At 45.7% G+C, this 18,479-nt stretch overlaps 3 protein-coding genes and 1 long non-coding RNA gene across 6 annotated transcripts; 1 reads left to right on the forward strand and 3 right to left on the reverse strand.

Moving 5' to 3' along the window:
- Positions 1–1,760: 1,760 nt before the first annotated feature.
- Positions 1,761–2,138, reverse strand: LOC148129786 (uncharacterized). Its single transcript, XR_015750588.1, has 2 exons — positions 2,003–2,138; positions 1,761–1,805 (listed from the first exon to the last, which is right to left on the reverse strand). It is a non-coding gene; the product is annotated as an uncharacterized LOC148129786 (long non-coding RNA).
- A 3,859-nt stretch (positions 2,139–5,997) lies between these two features.
- LOC113423442 (carbohydrate sulfotransferase 5-like) lies at positions 5,998–7,926 on the reverse strand. The gene has a single exon (XM_026684844.2). It carries the CDS (start codon positions 7,924–7,926, stop codon positions 6,742–6,744), a length of 1,185 nt encoding a protein of 394 aa, XP_026540629.1. The 3' UTR covers positions 5,998–6,741.
- On the reverse strand, positions 5,998–14,807 carry TMEM231 (transmembrane protein 231). Of its 3 annotated transcripts, none has more exons than XM_087971316.1 (7): positions 14,645–14,807; positions 14,395–14,561; positions 14,124–14,252; positions 12,829–12,972; positions 11,567–11,648; positions 11,341–11,467; positions 5,998–8,104 (listed from the first exon to the last, which is right to left on the reverse strand). In XM_087971316.1, the coding sequence occupies exons 1-7, from the start codon at positions 14,781–14,783 to the stop codon at positions 8,071–8,073; spliced, it is 822 nt and encodes a 273-aa protein (XP_087827442.1). In that variant the 5' UTR covers positions 14,784–14,807; the 3' UTR covers positions 5,998–8,070. The 3 variants fall into 3 exon arrangements, with proteins under 3 accessions (XP_087827442.1, XP_087827443.1, XP_087827441.1); XM_087971317.1 differs by lacking the exon at positions 5,998–8,104 and adding an exon at positions 9,864–9,996; XM_087971315.1 differs by lacking the exon at positions 5,998–8,104 and adding an exon at positions 10,627–10,949 and having other exon boundaries at positions 11,357–11,467.
- GABARAPL2 (GABA type A receptor associated protein like 2) lies at positions 14,808–16,940 on the forward strand. The gene is made up of 4 exons (XM_026684902.2): positions 14,808–15,006; positions 15,088–15,143; positions 15,527–15,699; positions 16,454–16,940. Exons 1-4 carry the CDS (start codon positions 14,973–14,975, stop codon positions 16,542–16,544), a joined length of 354 nt encoding a protein of 117 aa, XP_026540687.1. The 5' UTR covers positions 14,808–14,972; the 3' UTR covers positions 16,545–16,940.
- Positions 16,941–18,479: the final 1,539 nt, after the last annotated feature.

Consider the following 18,479-nt stretch of genomic DNA (forward strand, 5'->3'; position numbering starts at 1 on the left):
ACGGTTTGTATGTGAGGAGAAGGGGACGACGGGTTGCCTGGGTCTCCGATGCACCCGGAGGCAGGACAAGCAGCAACGGGTGGAAAGAGAGAGAGCCAACCCGAAAGGAAGGAGGAACTTTCTGACAGGGAGAAGAGTGGGGTGGAAAGGCTGGCCTCGGGAAACTCGGGCTGCTCCATCTCTGGAGGGTCTCGGGAAGAGACTGGACAGGATCCCTTCCAGCCCTCTTGGTCTCTATGTTCTGTTGGGGATGCGGTGTGAGGAAGTGAGAGGGAAAAGGAAAGAGAGCAGCCGGCTGGGAAAAGAGGGCCAGAGGTGTGTGTGTGGGGCTTCCCCTCGCTCACCCTGAAAGCGCTGCTGGCGAGAGCTCAGCGTGCGGATCGAGAAGGCGCCCGTCTCCCCCAACAACGCCCGGAGGTCCGCCTGCCCTTGCTCGCTGAGCCGCTCCTCCTTCTCGCTGCCGCAGCAGGTGTAGTCCTGGGGGCAGATGCGAAGGTGCTCCCCTGCGGGCATTCAAGGGGAGGGTCCGGGCGGATCTGTGACCCCTCCGATTAGCCTCTGGGAGGAAGCCAGCAGGTGGGGGGCGCGCAATGGAAGCGCCTGGCCCTCGCTCAGTCTCCACCCTGGGCAAACGTTTCCCCATTCCCTTCCTCTTCCCGGGATCCTTCAGTTGGGGGGTAATGGTGGGAGGGCAAGTGGCCCAAGAGAGGACCGGGGTTTCTTCAAAGCCCCCGCCCCAGGCAGAGTCCGTCCGAGCCGAGCGATGTGAACGGCACGGTTAGAAAGGATTTCCCTTCGCCGAAGACTCGCCAAGCGCCCCTGCCGGTCCTGGAGCGGGACAGGCGGAGTCTGCCAGGGACGCCCAGGAAACCGGTCCCGGCGCCTTCGGAGAGGCTCTCCGGCCGAATGCCCTTACCCGAGCTAAGGGTAGGCGGGACCGAAGCGAGTGAGAAGCCGCGGCTCGCAAGCGCCCGCCGGGTCTCCGCGCAGCTCCGCGGCCCGCGAGCTTCTCCGGCAGCGGCGGAACAAAGCAGCGCGCTCAGAGCCCCGAGTCCCCATCCCGCGGAGGGAATCCAGGCGCAAAGGCCGGGGAAAGCGGAGACCCTTCCCGCCGGTCCCAGCTCGCACCGCTCGGCCAGTCGCTCCCCGAGAAGCGCCGCTAGAAACGGGCGAGTTTCCCCGCGCTGAGCGGAGCGACCGTGAGACAATAGAAGGAAACCCACGGCGGGGAGGCTCTCCTGGCCCTAGAGGTTCCAGCCTGCTCCCCTGGCCGGGCATCAGCCAATGGGATCGGAATGGGGAACGGTCCCAATGCCCCCTCCTTCTCCGCTCTTTCCCCCTTCCTCTGCTGGCCCCTCCTCCTAGTCTGGCTGGTGAGCGATAGGCAGAGAGATAAGCAGAGAGGCAGAGAGATTCGGAAGAGGGGCTGACCCCCTACCCCTAACCCCTAACCTAAACCCCAAACCCTAACCCATTTCAGCCAGAAAACACAACTTTTATTGCAGAGCTCAGATTTTGAAAAGAACTTTATTTTTATGTTCGGCGGGGTGGAAAACATTGAAAACCCTCATTTTCGGATCCAAGAATTCCCTGAGGAGATAAACTTAGCCCCCAACCCCAAAACCTTAACCCTAAACCCCAAATCCCAAACCCCACCTTAAACCCCCCACCCTTAACCCCCTTAGCCGTTCTGCCTCTTAACGCTGAAGCCATCGTTCTCCTTCTTACCTCACTTTCAGGTTCGGTCTTTTGAAGTGCGATGTCTTTTCCTGTTCATCGATTGATGCCTTCGGCCTCGTGTTGTCCTATTGATATTAATAACGTGTTAATAATAAATAAAGATACAGGATAACAGCCCCCTTTTCCCTGTTCTCCCCGTTATTCCTTCCAGGACCACAAGACGGCGCTGTTTCCTGTTTCCCTTAAAAAGGCGGCCGAGAAAAAAAGCCCGCTTCAAAAATGCCCTCCAAAAAGTTCTTTTAAAAAAATGTGACTACGGTACCTGCTTTTCTGTCCCTTAACGAGAGCGTTTGAGCTTTCGTAATACCGTATTAATGTTAATAATGAGGCGTTTCAATTAATAATTATTCGGAATAATAAACTTTAAAACCAGAGTGACGAAAAAGTCGCTGCGCGAGGAACTGGGCGGGAAGACTAAAAAGAATGGGCGGGAAGTCGGCCGTCACAGAAAGGTCGTTCTCCTCAGGCATCGTGGGGTGGGGGGGTAGCCGCGGTGAACGGACAACCCCAACCCCCACCCTAAACTCCCTTACCCTAACTTACTCCAACCCCAACCCCAACCCTCTAAGCCCACCACCCCATCTTTTTCTGGGACATCTTTTTCTGTTCATCTATTGCGGCCTTCGGTCTCGTGTTGTCCTATTAATAACATATTGATAATAAACATACGGGATAATAGCCTAAAAAAACTCTATTAAAAGGGTCCCCCCCCTTCTCCCTGTTATTCCTTCCTGCACCACAGGACGGCACTGTTTCCTGTTTCCCTCAGAAAGGCGGCCGTGAAAAAACAGTTTCAAAAAAGCCCCCCCAAAAGTTATTTTTTAAAAATGAGACTGCGGTGCCTGCTTTTCTGTCCCTTCACGAGAGGGTTCCAGCTTTCGTAATACCGTATTAACCTTCACCATGAGGCGTTTCAATTACTAATGATTCGGAATAATAAACTTCAAATCCCCGAGTGACGAAAAAGTCGCTGCGCGAGGAACTGGGAGGGAAGACTAAAAAGAATGGGCGGGAAGTCGCCCGCCACAGAAAGGTCGTTCTCCTCAGGCATCGGGGGGACAGCCACGGTGAACGGACAAGAAGCTCAACGTGCCGAAAATGTCCGCGCGAAAGGAAGTTGGGGGACGACTTAGAAGAAGGGACGGGAAGTTGGCCATGATGGGAAGGTCATTTTTCAAAGGCACTGAGGGACGCCACAGACAACGGACAGGAAGTGCACCGTGCCGAGGAGGTCGCTGCGAAAGGAAGTTGGGGGTGACGACTTAGAAGAAGGGACAGGAAGTCGGCCATGATGGGAAGGTTATTTTTCCAAAGGCACTAGAGGACGGCCAAGGAAAACGGACAGGAAGTCGGCCATATTATTTTATTTATTTTATTTGGTTTGTCAATTGCTTACAAGATAATAGGTATAAGTAAAAACATAGTTATGAATACATCGATACATATAAGAAAAATAAAAGAAACAATAGGACAGGGACGGTAGGCACGTTGGTGCGCTTATGCACGCCCCCTACAGACCTCTTAGGAAAGGGGTGAGGTCCATAGTAGACAGTCTAAGGTTAAAGTTTTGGGGGTTTGGGGAAGAAACCACAGAGTCAGGTAGGATTCCAGACATTGACCACTCTCTCGCTGAAGTCGTATTTCCTGCAATCCAGTTTGGTGCGGTTAATCTTGAGTTTGTATCTATTGTTTGCTCTTGTGTTGTTATGGTTGAAGCTGAAGTATTCATTGACAGGTAGGACATTGCAATGTATGATTTTATATACTATACTTAGATCGGACTGAAGGCGGCGTAGTTACTAGCTTTTCTAGGTCTAGAATTTCGAGTCTGGTGGCATAAGGCAGTGATCCCCAACCTTTTTTACGCCGCGGCCCGGTACCAGCATCAGCTGGGCGCTGCGGCCCGGTAGCGGCATCAGCTGGGTGCCGCCATCTTTTTTTTATGAAAAAGTGCTTCCGGTGACCTCACTGGAAGCACGTTTTCATCAAAAAGATCGTGGCGCCAGCGCTTCGGTGAGCTTTCGGGAGAAATGGCTTTCTACCCGGAAAAGCTCACCGAAGTGCTGGCACCGCGGTCTTTTTGATGAACGTGCTTCCAGTGAGCTTTCACCCGAAAAGCTCACGAAGCGCTGCCGCCATCTTTTTGATGAAAGCGTGCTTCCGGTGAGCTTTCTACCCGGAAAAGCTCACGGAAGCACTTTTTCATCAAAAAGATGGCGGCGCCCAGCAAGCCAGCGGCCCGGTAGGAGTTGTTCCGCGGACCGGTACCGGTCCGTGGACCGGTGGTTGGGGACCCCTGGCATAAGGTATTCTGCAACGAGCAGAGGAGTGGAGAACTCTTCTTGTGAAATATTTCTGGACTTTCTCAACTGTGTTAATATCTGATATGTTATGTGGGTTCCAGACTGATGAGCTGTATGCAAGTATTGGTCTAGCAAACGTTTTGTATGCTCTAGTTAGTAGTGTGATATTTCCAGAGAAAAAGCTGCATAAGATTAGGTTAACAACTCTTAATGCCTTTTTGTTTATGTAGTTACAGTGGGCTCTAGCACTTAGATCATTAGAGATGAGTACTCCAAGGTCCTTGACAGAGTTTGGATCATCAACAAGGTCTTGACTATTCAGATTGTATTTTATTTTCTGATTTTTTTTGCCAATATGTAAGACAGAGCATTTATTTGTTGAGATTTGAAGTTGCCATTTGTTTGACCATTCTGATACATAGTCGAGGTCATACTGGGAAGGTCGTTGTCAAAGGCACTGGATCGTCTCCTTAAGAGCAGCATAGAGTGGCAGGGCTTTTTTCCTGGCACTCTGCACTGCAGACCTCGCTTTTCGGCCTCCATGATCCTGAGTGAAATGCGGGTGGGTGGGAGGGGGAGTGAGCTATTGTCACTGGGTTGTCCTCCCTGTTTTGGTTTTTCCTAAACAATAAAACATTGTTCCTCCCTTGGAAACTGAATTGCTACCCTTTAACAGGTTGTTCAATATTACAGTACATTTGGTGAATGTTTAGTTACAATGGCACTGAAGAAAGTGACTTTTTCACAGACTTACGGCATTCCCGTGATCAAAATTGGGAAGCTTGGTTACTGGCGTGTGCTTATGCCAGGTTCGTGCATCCCCTTTTGAGTCTCACCTACTGAGAAAAATTTGGGGCTCAATTGCCATAAGTTGAGAACTACCTGTATATTGGACATGGAAACGGACTTTTTGAAGGTATTACAAAAGAAGTAATTTTAGTATGTGGGCCTTATTTCTCTTTTCTGAAATCTATAAATATCAGTGCGTATCTTTTATTTGTGGGCTCCCCTCCGATACGTACTCTTTCTGTAATTAAACACTGTGGCAAATGGGACTGAGCGAGGACTCAGTCTCTACATGAGTTAAATTTAAAACCAGAAAGCAAATCAGATAAGTATCAGCTCCTTAAAATGTGCTACTGAAAAAGGGACATCCCGATTAATGGAAACCAAGCCTTGTCTCAAAAACCAGGCCCCCTGAATGGGCATGGAGCTAAAGACCTATCCTCCAAATTTGAGAGAGAAAACGTGCAAAGGGGCTTCTTGGTTTCCTGAAAATACAAATCGCCGAGAAATTCAGGCAAAGCTAACAGTTCAGATCGAGTTGTTATAGTGTAAAGAAACAAATGATACGTACGTTGTATATGTGTGATGCATCAATAAGTAAGTGGTCAAATGATACGATATACAGATTACCTGTGAAGTTTAATCAACAGAAAGTCTGATTAATGTATTGGTTACCTTGGTGACTATTCGGCAAATGCACCTCCATCCCCCTGCCTGGTTGTGAACCTGCCCAGCGAGACAGGCCCTTTGGAAAATCAGCTGTTGCCAGGAGCCAGGCTTTTTAGTAGAGAGATGACGGCGGTTTTCTCTCCTGCTGTGTCCCAAAGTGGGAAAGGTGGTCTTCAGAGAAAGGCTCTTCTTCCCCTGTTCTCCAGCATTTACCCAGGTGCTAAAACTTTGCTTCTGCCAAACTTTTCATTTGTAATTTATTCCAACATTTAAGATTGATGCGAATTGCGGTGATCCCTTAGCTTAGAATTCTCCATTCTATTTATACGAATTAAAGCTGCCTTGATGATGGAACAAACAGAAGTTAATGTGATTTTGATTGACATTAACTGAGTTATGATTACATTTAATGTTTAGTGAGATTTAAATTTAATATTATAATTTTTTCAGTTACTTATGATCTTTTAAGAAGTAACAAGCCTTCAGCAGAAACAGAACCCCCTCTGTTCAAAGCATGATCGGCTCCCTTTTCTCTAAATTAAAATCAATCTTCAACGGATGTTAGAATTAAGTGTATGTTGATCATTTTAGCTGCCAACTGTCATCTCTGCTTCCAATCCCCTTCTCTTCCCATGAACCTCCTGGGTTCTTTTTAAGACTTTCCCATCTGCCAACCCCATATTTGCCACTCCTCCCCTCCCCCCCCTCTTCCTCCTCCAATCTAAATTATTTTTTATTCCCAGCTCCTAGTGCATCCCAAAGCCTAGTGCAGACAGAGGTAGTAGAGAGAGATTACTAGGGTATCTGCATAGATAATGTGAGAAACTAAACATGCACATTTTTCGCAAATGATCTGTGGTGTCGGCCCCATTTGTTATGCTAGCATATAACATAAATAAACTGCACACATATGCAATATTCATCTGCTTGGTGTAGGATACTGCTACTGTCAATATGATAAAAATATGCCCGATAATATTGATTCGCGAATATTGATTTCAAACTATATAGCAAAAAAAATCACATTTTTTCTTCTTAGGAAGAAAACAAAAAGCAAGGTGGTGTTTGATAGCATATCAAAATTATAACTGTGCGCAGATGAAAAGTAATTTCTTGTTATTTTATGAGGCTAGTCTGGAAGTTAGGCAAACGCAAAAAACATACAATTCCTTGGTTTGATAAGATGAAGTTCTAAGAGAACTCGGATGTACTGAAACCAACAAATCTTTTCAAGTTATTTGATCTAGTTTTCACGAAACAATGCCCAGCGAAATTGGGTTCTCCGATGAGGTAATATTAGATCTAAAGACAAATCTTTCTGCTCTTTCTCAGAATTTAAAAATTGATAACCGAGTATATTTAAAGCACCTCTACAAACTTCTTGCACTTTTTGGACTTTCTGAAATGAAAGAACATTTCTCCATGCCTGAGAAACATTGATTGCATCTCGAGAAGTAATCTGGAAAGCTTCTTTCTTCTTACTCGGTCCTTGTCCGTGTGTAATATTATAGATCCAATTTTCAAGTTTTGGGGTCAATAGAAGACCTGTAAATGTATACATTGCAGTAATTTCCATTAAAGGATCCCGCACGATGTCTTCAAATCGGATCAATAAATAACGATCTTTTAAAAATAATGGAGGCTTCTGACTAGCTGTTTCGTAGATCTGAACGTGGCTTCTACAAATCTCCTGCAGGACTTTAAATCCACCGCCATCCGCTCTGCTGCTGTTTATACCCAGAATTATTCCATTGTCATGGGCGAGGGCTTTGACAGATTGTTCCCGAGATTTCAGGACAGCCCTGGGGTCACGGACTAGATGGATGATTTTGAGGTTCAGCGAGGGGTCAGCGAGGAGTGGATAGAGGACTCTGAGGTCAAAGAAACGGACTTCCTTTAGGACAATGTGGCTATAGGTCGTGCAGGCCTCTTCCGCTTTACTGAAAGGATACTTGCCGCAGAGAGTTTTGCAAGCACTTTCCCCAGTAATATCAGTCCGTTGGAAGAATTCACAAGCAGGTGTTGTACATAATGCCCGGCTCACAGCCCACTGGAACAGATCAGACAAATTTCTGTTTCTCTTCCAGGGCATGTAGGCATCAAACACTGACATGTCACACTTGAAGACGGACCTGATGAGATCCCGCACTGCCATGTGCAAGACTTTGGCACTGTTTTGGTACATGGTTGCCCACACGTGCCAGGCTGGCTCCATTAGATAGAAGACATTGGGATGCTGACTGAAGAGTTGCCCCACAAAGGAAGAGCCTGACCTCCAAGACGAAAGGATGAGGATGTGCACCTGAGCAGGTTTTTCCATAGACTGAGGAAGGAAGCCACCTTGCTGAGTATATAGAAAGACTAGAAATCCTGTCTGGATTGCCAAGATAATTGCAATTGTGGCATTGGAAAGGCGGAGCCTCAGCATCCTGGGTGAAGCTGAGTATGACTGGAATGATGGCGAGAAGGGGATCGCCACTTTTTATAGCATCAGTTTGATGGAATTATGCTTTAGCAGTTTTGCAAATTACAGATTGGGGGTGGATAAATGAATTGTATGGAGAATCCCAGATTACTGTGTCAAGGATCCACAATGATGAGACAAGCTAAAAGAAATGTGTATGGGGTGTTAATAAACAAGCTATATAATAATTCTGCTATTCCAATTTCTATGGATTATTTACTCTAGCAACAATGCAAGTATCATTTCCTTTACACAGCCTTAAAATTGATATGGACATAATTCAGCCTCTCTCTAATATTATGGGAGTGAACACACTTAAGAGTTTGCAGTTTATGTTTTTGTAAAATACAAAAGGGAAATAATTGCTCTTTGGGTACAAGAAGATTTTGACAAGAATATTTTTTGGGGTACAAGATTTTCAAACGCATGGCGGTGCAGTGGTTAGAATGCAGTATTGCAGGCTAACTCTGCTCACATTGCCAGGAGTTTGATTCCTTCCATGCTGACCTGCTCAAGGTTGACTCAGCCTTCCATCCTTCCGAGCTAAAACCTGGACCCAGATTGTTGGGGACAAGAGGCTGGCTCTGTAAAGTGCTCAGAGAGGGCTGGAAAGCACTATGAAGCGGTACAGAAGCCTAACTGCTATTGGGGAAAAAATCTTCACATTGTTCCTGCGCAAAAATCTCTCCACGACTGTTTTTGAAGGGAGGGGGCTCGTTTTAGCTGCAGCCGTTCCCACTAGAAGGTTTGGGATTCAGAAGTCGGCCCCGCCCAGCCCTGAAATTTAGCCTAAAATCGCGGAGCGGAGGGAGATTCCACGCTTGCAATAGCGCAGCTGTTGAGAATTGTGCCGGCCGGCGCCGAGGCCCTGATGCGGACGCTCTTCCCGGTCCATCCTCAGACGCTCGGCAGCCGTGCAAGGCGCCCGGTCCTGCACGCGCGACTGTCCGCCAGCGCCTCTGCTAACCTAGCTGATGGGATAGACACCCGCGGGGAGGAAGCTCCGCGTCCCGGTCGGAGGAAGAAGGCGCGCCACGACTTTTCCAGCCGCTACACCCCCGGCACCAGCCCATCCCGGCCCTAACCTCGGTATCTGCCGGTGGGCGACTAACGAGGTCGCGGCTGGTCCGGAGGTGGCAGGAAGATGAGGCTGCAGCGCCGGCTCCGCATAGAATGAGCGGCATTCAGACGTGGCCTTTCCCCTACGGCTGCTGGGAGGAGGGGGCTTGGGCGGGGGGCGTCAGCGGGGGAGGCGCCAATCAGGCACTGGCCCTAAGGAGGGTGGAGACGGGGGGGGGGCGCTTCTTCCCACCTGGACTGGAGAGGGGGGCCGACTGCAGTGCCCAATAAACAGGCTCGCTCGCTCCCTCCCTCCAGCCCCACCGCAGCCGGCCGTCCCGCAGCAGCGAACCTCTCGGTGCAGGAGTTAAAGGGGCCTGGCAGAACCTCTCCGTGATGAGAAGCTGCGTTTACCTCACAGCCATTGAAGAAAAGGAAGCTTCCCCTACCCCAATTCTTAAATCGACAAAAGCAGCTTCACCAGGCGACACCCAAAGTTCTGTGGGAGAAGTTCTGCTTTCTTCTTTATTGCCCATGTTTGCAAAGGATGAGGAAGTTTGGCAAAAAATGGCTCGTGACCCAATTTATTTAGCCTTAATCCAATTACCTTTATATCTTAATAAACAGTCACATATTAAAGTGCTGTTTATTGCTTAGCACAAAGGGATAAGGATGGAATGGTTCTGGCCTGGTCTCAACTTGCAACGAGTTGAAATGTTTTAATATAATAGAGAATAAAAACTTTTGTCACTTTAAATGTACACTAAGCAGCATACATTAAAATAAAATTTTGTTGCACTCAGTTCTAAAAGATAATCGTTATGCATCTACCCACAGCAGCGCTGAACATTTTTTACAGGCAGAAATAACAATGCTCTTGAGTTAAAAACAGTCTGTCTTCCTCTATTCGGGAATCCTTGGCTCCCTAGCATGCTGGATGAGACCGTGGTACCAAATTACTTAGGAATGTTGTTACTGAAAAGATCGATAAGACAAAGGTTTCAACCTACCCTTTAACATACCTTGTAACCTTTAGTTAAACTGAGTTACTATGCCCACCTAATATAACTACGCGTGATACTGCTCTTAATGACTGGTCAATGATGTTATGTGTTTCCATGACAATGAATGCCTTTCAAAATTGTATATAAAAGGTCTGTTCCAAGCAAGGGTGCAAATGGAACTTGCTTCAGAGTAACCCTTTTATTTGCCTGTAAGTTTTTTTCCCTATCCATCTATCTGGCATGGTTCATTGGACTTGCTTTCCAGGTGAAAGAACCCAAACTTTCTGGGACAATATCAGCTCCTGGCTGATGATGGCTCTTATTCCCTTGATTTTCTCCTTGGGATATTGCAAACAGAAAGGAAAAAGAACAAAGGTGTTCTTTATTTCGGTATTCTTGCAGAGAAAATCTGCCTTTTCAGAGAATTGAGAACTCTTTTTGTTTCTGTAGTTAATTCCTTTTAGAGGACTTTGCCATCAAGATTGGGATTCAGTTATGTACCAAAACTCATTTGTATAACTTTCATTAAATTGTTTATCTTGTCACTATGGATTCTGGTTGATATGCCATCTGATAATCATAACAATGAGATTTATAAAAATAGGATAGCAAAGAAAATCTATACTGAGGACCCACCGATAAACTTTGCAAAATAATATATACACCCAACCTGTGGAAAGCCTCATCTGCCAAATGCAAAGCAGTGGAAGCCACCGAGAGCAAAGTTCTTTCTCCTGTGCAGGCTTGGTCAGGATTTGTGCTCTTTATAGGACAACAGTGGGGGAAGTGGAGACATCTGCACCATGTTCAGCACTTGATTTCGAAGAAGGAAGATTTTTATCCTTTCAAAAATCCACAAAAAAATCAGGAGGATGCTAATGTACTGCATCCAGGCAAATTTCACCATCTCCCAGAAGCCTGGCTGATATGTACTAAAAAGTCAAGGAGTATTTGGAATCTGAAGCATCTTCATGCAAAGGCAAGGATGTGTACTTCCGATTCTTTTGGCTAGTAATGTGAACTGGGAAGCATCCCACCTCTTCCCAAGAGTGGCCAGGGACAGTCAAGAAATGAGAATCCCCAAGATCTCCTTTCCCCCAGATCAATATAAAATGTACCATAAAACTTTTAAGCTTTCTTTTTAAATACTAGAAATATTCTCTATAGATACATCCTGTTTGAGTTTCATGGCATTTTTCTTACATAGCTACCTAATATTAGGTAAGCTACAAATCTTGATACAACAGCCATAGTTGTATTAGTGGTTGAGGCCAAGTGCCATAAACCATCATTCAAAGAACCAAAACCATATTACCAACTGGTAGCCAAAGGATATACAATCAATTCCATCGGATAATGGATGAAGGCCTGGATCACAAATGGTTGATCTGGTGATCTTCCAGTCACCCAAATGGGACTGGGACCAGACAAAACTGTTGTAACTGTAAAGGAAATAATTGTAATTAATATTAAGGCAAATGATCTGAGAAAGACCAGAAACATTTTGCGTACAAAAACTTAGAACTTCTGTGAAAACTCACCATTCCTCTTCTGATATGTTTCAACAATGTTCACAAAATCATAATCTTGGGCAAAAGGACTTGTACTATTGATCACAGATACCTGTCATAGTGAGAGAATTTTGCATTGGACACAGGATCTTACTAATTGTTAACTTGCATCAGAACACATGATGAATATTTTTAGGCATATAACAAGTGATATGATACCATACAGGTTTTTAATGTTGGATTAACTTGTATTCTTGTAATACTCTACTGGGTAAAAAGACTTGGTTTCATATAAACAAAAAGCCTTTCTGTGATTACACAGGGTGGGATACAAAATACAAAAAAGCCACAAAAACAGGTGAAGCCCCTTTTATTCCTTCAACTTGGCTTCACAGCTCCAAATATCCTTTACTGGAGACAAAAAAAGAAGAAATGCCATTTAAAACTAGAAATGCCTATAAATTATAAATAGCAAAAACAACATAAACCACACTAGCAATTAAGGGAACCAGGCAAGATAAGGGCTTGAAGATGTCCACAGAGATCAGAACACACTGGGAAGGACGCCAAACTCAGATAGGAACAGACAGAGATATGTTCATCCTTTGTTTCCAGCACTGGCCCATACGCATGTCCGTCCTTTTAAACAGTTCTCACAGCTGCAGCCCATGAAGAGGATCAAGGCCCTTTTCTCCCCTGTAGACCATGCCATTCACTTTAATTTTGAGTGTAACTCCAAATCCAGACCTCCATGGGTTGCTAAATTTGATTTCCATTCATAATTTTTGTGTGAGTTTGTTGTCAGCACATTCAACTATGTAATGAACAAAGTATTTAATAAGAATATTTCATTCATTCAGATCTAGGATGTCTTATTTTTGTGTTCCCTTTATTTTTTTGAGCAAGATATATGCATCCAAATAACATTCTTTTTAAGGAGGGAGATTATATGTTTTTATGGCTTTGCTTTCTTTTTAATTTTGCATCTAACAATACTTTTTCTCCTTCAGTTTTTTATCTTTAAAATTAACATTTTAAAAAAGTAAGGCTGAAGTAAATTGTAATCATAATCTCAATTTTACTTAGCTACTTCTTCGTTTAACAACCAAGTTGCCAGTCCCAATTGTGATCACTAAACTAAACAACAGTTATTATTGATAAATATTCTGAAAAAAAATCTCTCAGTTCAGAAATTCAAACATAATTTCAGCCAGAGCAGTTGCAGAAGAAAAAAATAGTTAAAGGACAACAGAACCAGCTGAAAAAAGTGAGATAAGAGGGACAACACTCACATTATATCTGCTATCCAGCCCAGCATGGTGAAGGGGCTGCCTCTGATGAAGTTTGAGATCTCCGTTTACAAACACCTGTGATCCTGGCACAGGGGAAAAAGACTGTAAAAAAGCCATGCTCTGCATCACAAAGGTGGACATTCTCTGAAATGAGAGCAGCAAATAAAACAGAAAGATGGGGAGGGAGTTGTTATGCCACAATCTTAGCATCACATCACAAAAAATACGATCAGAACTACTGAGAAATATACAGTCTCTTAGTTAGACCAAGCAGCTATATATAGAATTCCCAAAGATTTAAAGAATCTGAAAAAATAGAAGTGGTTGCAATTTTTAAATTTATGGTACAAGGACATTTTAAAAGATGTACAATCCACAACATTTCTATTTCAATACCAATCACAAGACAAACTCCATATAGGACATGAACAGAGCTGCACATTTCCTCAGAAAAAAGCATTTAGATATACTGTATAAACCACATCCCCTGCTGCATTATATATAGGAAGCACTGTCCTCTGTAAATACGATTGCCTTTTAAACCACCCCAATTGGCACCAATCAATAGAGTTCCATTTATCCATTCTGATTTTCCCACTATTCAATTTTATTACATGAAAGCGTTTCAGTATTCTGCTAAAAATGCTCCCATGTTAATTTTTCCTAGATTATGCATTGTTTTGTTTATCTAGTCTTTTCTCAAACTGAGTATCCTGAGTACTGTAACTATTAAGTTCCCTGCTCAGATTCTCTCCAGACCTGCACTCTACATTATTTATTTATATCCCACCTTTATTATTTTTATAAATAACTCCAGGCAGCCAACACACACAATACTCCTTCCTCCTCCTATTTTCTCCATAACAAATACCCTATTAGGTAAGTTGGGCTGAGACAGTGGCGGATCCAAAGTCACTCAGCCAGCTTTTGTGCCTATGGCAGGACTAGAAGTCAGGGTCTCCTGGCTTCTAGCCTTCACCAGACCAAACTGGCTCTGCTTTATCACTCCGTTTTGGAGGAGAGAAATGATAATTAGCTATCCAGAGCCTCTGATAATCAACAATACTGTTCATCAGTACATGTTTCTATCACTTGATAGTTATGCAACAGGTTCCTTTTCAGCAAAGCAGTTTTTCTGCTCATCTCACTTTCCGCTGAAGCTAAAGGCCTTCAGTCTGCCTAACTGCACAGAAACGCTGTTCTGCTTCAAACGAAGACCAGGGAAAGGCCCGATCGTCCTCACACCTAAAGGGCTGCTGGGGAGACCCTCCCTGCTGCCGCTTGAGGACACTCACATGTAACTCGTAGGAGAAAGTCAGCAGGAGCTGAATCCCCACCACTCGTTCCGAGGGGAGCAGTGGAAGCTCCAGCTGGAAACGGAGCAGGTCCGTTACTCCATCTTGGTTAGAGTCTTCCTCCCGAGCCTGGAACACAGAAGAAACATTTGGAAGACCTCCGTCTACGGCTGCCCCCCCACTCCACGGACGGCGGACGGGCAACCACGCGGACTCCGGCCCCGGGGCTTTCCGGAGGGGGACTCGCCCCCCGCCCCCACCCCCGCCGTACCGAGACGAGCGGGACGCGCAGCCGGGTGCCCAGCAGGCGGTTGAAGGCGGCGAAGGAACTCCAGCCCACCGGCCCGCCGCCGCTCTCCGTCAGCGCGGCCAGGAGCACTTCGTGCCGGAAGCGGACGCTGGGCTGCTCGGCGTAGCTGCTCCGCGAGAGCCAGAAGCCTGCGCGGAGACAGAGAGCGAGTGAGACCGGGCGGGCGGGCGAGCGACAGTTCTGCCCGGGGCGCCCCCTCCGCCGAACCCACCGTGGCTCCGGTAGGCCACCAACAGGGGCGGCACGTAGGTGAGTGCCCCCAGCAGCAGTAGCCCCAGCGCCGCCAGGGAGCACAGCCGGACTCGCCCACGCCACCCGTCGCCGCCCGCCGCCACCTCCAGCCAGGCCATGCCGCCGCTGCGCGTCTCCACGGCGACGGACGCGCCGCCCTGCCAGCCAATCGCCGCGGCGGAGGGGGCATCCGCGTGAGCGTCGGCGGAAGTCCCACCCCCCGTGCGCAGAGGGGCTGCTGCGGCTGCCGAGGAGCTGCTGAGGACAACAGGCCCAATTCGCCCACTCGCCGCCCGCCTCGCCCGACCATGAAGTGGATGTTCAAGGAGGACCACGCGCTGGGTAAGCGGGCCGCGCCGGGCGGAGGGGCGGGGCGGGGCCGGGCTCGGCCGCCTGACGCGGTTCTCCTCGTCTTCTCCGCAGAGCATCGGTGCGTGGAGTCCGCCAAGATCCGGGCCAAGTACCCCGACCGCGTCCCGGTGAGTCGGCGGAACGGCAAGCGGGCTTCGCTCGAGGGCAGAGGCCGCCCGAGGGGGCCCCGGGGTGCCCAGGCCGGACGTCGGCGGCCTTGTTATTTTCCGCAGGCTCCGCCCCGAGCCTCCCGGCAGCGGCCCGCCATGGGGGCGGAGGGCTCCGCGAAGACTGGCAGGCCCTTCTTTCCCAGGGAACGGGAGGCGCCAGGACCCTTTCCCCCCGGTGGATCGTCCCTAGAAAAACTGACGCGCCCGTGTTTCTTTCGGGCAAACACGCGACCGGAGCCGCTGCTCGTCTCCCCTTCCCGGCGCTTCAGTGGCGGGGCTGAAAGAAGGCCGGGTGGGGGGAGGGGTGCTGGCCGAGATAAATTTCCTCCGTCTCGATGCAGGTGATCGTGGAAAAGGTCTCGGGATCTCAGATCGTGGACATCGACAAGAGGAAGTACCTGGTTCCCTCGGACATAACCGTGGCTCAGTTTATGTGGATCATCAGGAAGCGGATCCAGTTGCCCTCCGAGAAGGCCATATTTCTCTTTGTAGACAAGACTGTCCCCCAGTCTAGGTGAGGGGTTGGTGGGTGGGTTGTGTGTAGTAATAGGACAAAAGTTGGCTTTTAATTTCTGGAAATTGTGGAGTCCTCCCATAAAATCTTGGATAGTAGATGAAGCCACTTCCTAAAGTAGAAAAGGTTTCTTCTCTCAATTAGCTAGAGCTTACATTTCCTAGATGATGTTCAGGTTAAATTCTATTAACATTTCACAATAATTAAAATGTTTGGTTTTGATGTCCCTGTCCCTGTGCAAAGTGCTTACAATGGGAACTCAACTATTAGTTCTAGCCAATATAGTTAGTGGCATAAGATTGTGGGAGCCAAGATATCAGGGTAGGATATGCACCACTTGCCAATCCTTGTACATGAAAATCTGATCAGGGTAGGGGTTAATTTAAGGAAACTGTTATCAAGTTTCCATTTTCAGTCTACTGCACTATTTAATCCACTATACAGGACCTTGTTTTCTGTTGCTTCCCAATTTTTTTCACTTTGCACCAAAATACAAAAAAGCTAACCATCTCAAATTTCTGCTCTCTATGGTTTCTCTAGGCAGAGACAGTCAAGTGGAAAAAAGCTTAAGTCTCTTTAATGTATTTAACAAGGTATCCAAATTCATACATTTAAAGCTCAACAGGCAGCAAAGCTTAGTTGACAGGGTTACTCATTCCTCACTCTCATCCACCCTCCCTGCTTTTTGATTTGCACATTCCCCTTTTGTTAGTATGTGATGGTTTTCTTGCTGCTTTGTTTTTTTTTCTTACAGTTTAACCATGGGACAGCTTTATGAGAAGGAGAAAGATGAGGATGGCTTCTTGTACGTGGCTTACAGTGGAGAAAACACCTTTGGTTTCTGATTTCATCTCCATCCCTGCTGCTTTGTAAATAGCCTCTTGTTCTTCATCATGACCCTGAGGGGCATTTTTCATTTGTCACTGGGTTGATTTAAGATATAGATTTTTGTTGGTTAGCTTAGTAATTTATAAAATTTTATTTTTCCATTACACGTATAACCATAGCTGTAAATTTTATTGCATCCTTTCCGCTGGGACATATTTAATGACATTATTCAAATACGGATGCAACCGTAGATGGGAGAGGGATTTTGAAATTAAATATTAGCATAATTACAGTTTCATAGAAATGGCAGTTTCTGTATTACCCTAAGGATGCTGATATGTTTATCTTGGTTAGCGTGTTGCTTTTATTGAATTTTGCTTAAGAAGCAACAATTAAAGTTACTGTCACAAAAATTTTGCAATATTGCTTTGTATTTGTTTTTTTTAAAAAAATAAAATAGCATTTTAAGATTAAGCATACAAAAGACATTTTTCAGACAATATAAAATCATTCAGGGACACCCTAGGGAGGTTGCAAAATTATTTTTACTCCTGTAGGAGATGAACCTTAAATTGTTTATTCAGCTGAATAGTCGATCATTTTATCTTAAATATAGTATCTCTGCCTGAAACTCTTCCCCTCTACTTGAGGCAACTGGTTTCATTTGTGCGTATGTACCAATGACTTCATTTTACCCTACCAAGTACTAGTCTGCTATATATCCTAACTGCCCATTCCTTTAGTTGATAGGCCAGTCAAAGCTGAAACTATTCAGTGTTCATTGTCTAAAGCACTCTAAAGCTGCTTGCTATCCTTGTTGCCCTTAAATTGGTATTTGTAATTAAATTGTAATCTCATCTTTTCAATATATATTCTACCTCAAGTTACACATGTGTAAGTTTTACCCTGTCTTAACTCAGAAGCAGGGCTAACTGGTTCTGTATGCACACAACCACAGTTCCAAATTCTATTTACTAACTTTAGTGCACTTAGTCCAAGCCCAAAGGAAAAGGTGCATCAAGTCACAGTTCACATTCCAAAAAATCCAAAGGCAGATCATCAACTGTTGCAGGTTCCAAGGAGTTTTCTCAGAGAAAGGCTGGCAATGATGCTTTTTAAATGAAGCCTGTGCTGAGTGGATTGCCCTTGCTGCAGGTCATGCAGATCTTTCTTGGAAGCGTAGCACTCTCGGGCTGGGAGGAAATTTGGAATCAGGGTCATCATCTTTGTTGTCTCTGTCCTTGTCCTTAACCCAAACTGAAACCAGTCTGTTTCACAATCTGGATTGTCATTTCCTACCCTGTGCGTTTCACATGAAGACAAATATTGTTTTGGAATTCTTCCTAAGGACATTCCACAGCTTGACTTAGTTGACACAATTGCACACCTTTCCATAGTCATTGAAACATATTGACTATTTTTGGTTATTTTCAGACTTTCTCAATTATACTGTGTGCATCAGCAACAATGTCTGTTCCCGTTTTTTTCCTAGGGTCAGCTTAACATCTGGACTTTCTTTTTTCATGCAGGACTCTAAACTGAACTCATTCTAAGCGTTAAGGAACTATATGAGGGTTTGCACAATTACTTAAGTCTTCTTTAATACTGATACGTCAACCAACCTCTAACAATCTGTGAGCTCCAGATTTGCTAATATGGTTTGGTTCTACAGACTTTACTGATTCTTCTGTTGCTTGCTATATTTCCAAATATATTCCATCAAATCTTGTAGCCTTCTGACTTGATAATTACAACAATGGTAATATAACTTGATTTTCCACCAATACTACTAGAAGTTCTTGTAAATAAGGAATATTTCTAAGGTACTTTGGATGTCAATAGTCCTGCTGTACATGGATACAATATACACTCCAATTTTTGTTTGATCTTCCTCAAATCTGTCACTATCTGTTCATTAGTATCCTGCTGCATATCAGTTTGAGATTGGGACC

This window comes from Notechis scutatus, chromosome 9 (assembly GCF_049901735.1).
Source record: "Notechis scutatus isolate UNSWTSFEM ecotype Mainland chromosome 9, rNotScu1.2, whole genome shotgun sequence".
Lineage (NCBI taxonomy): Eukaryota > Metazoa > Chordata > Lepidosauria > Squamata > Elapidae > Notechis > Notechis scutatus.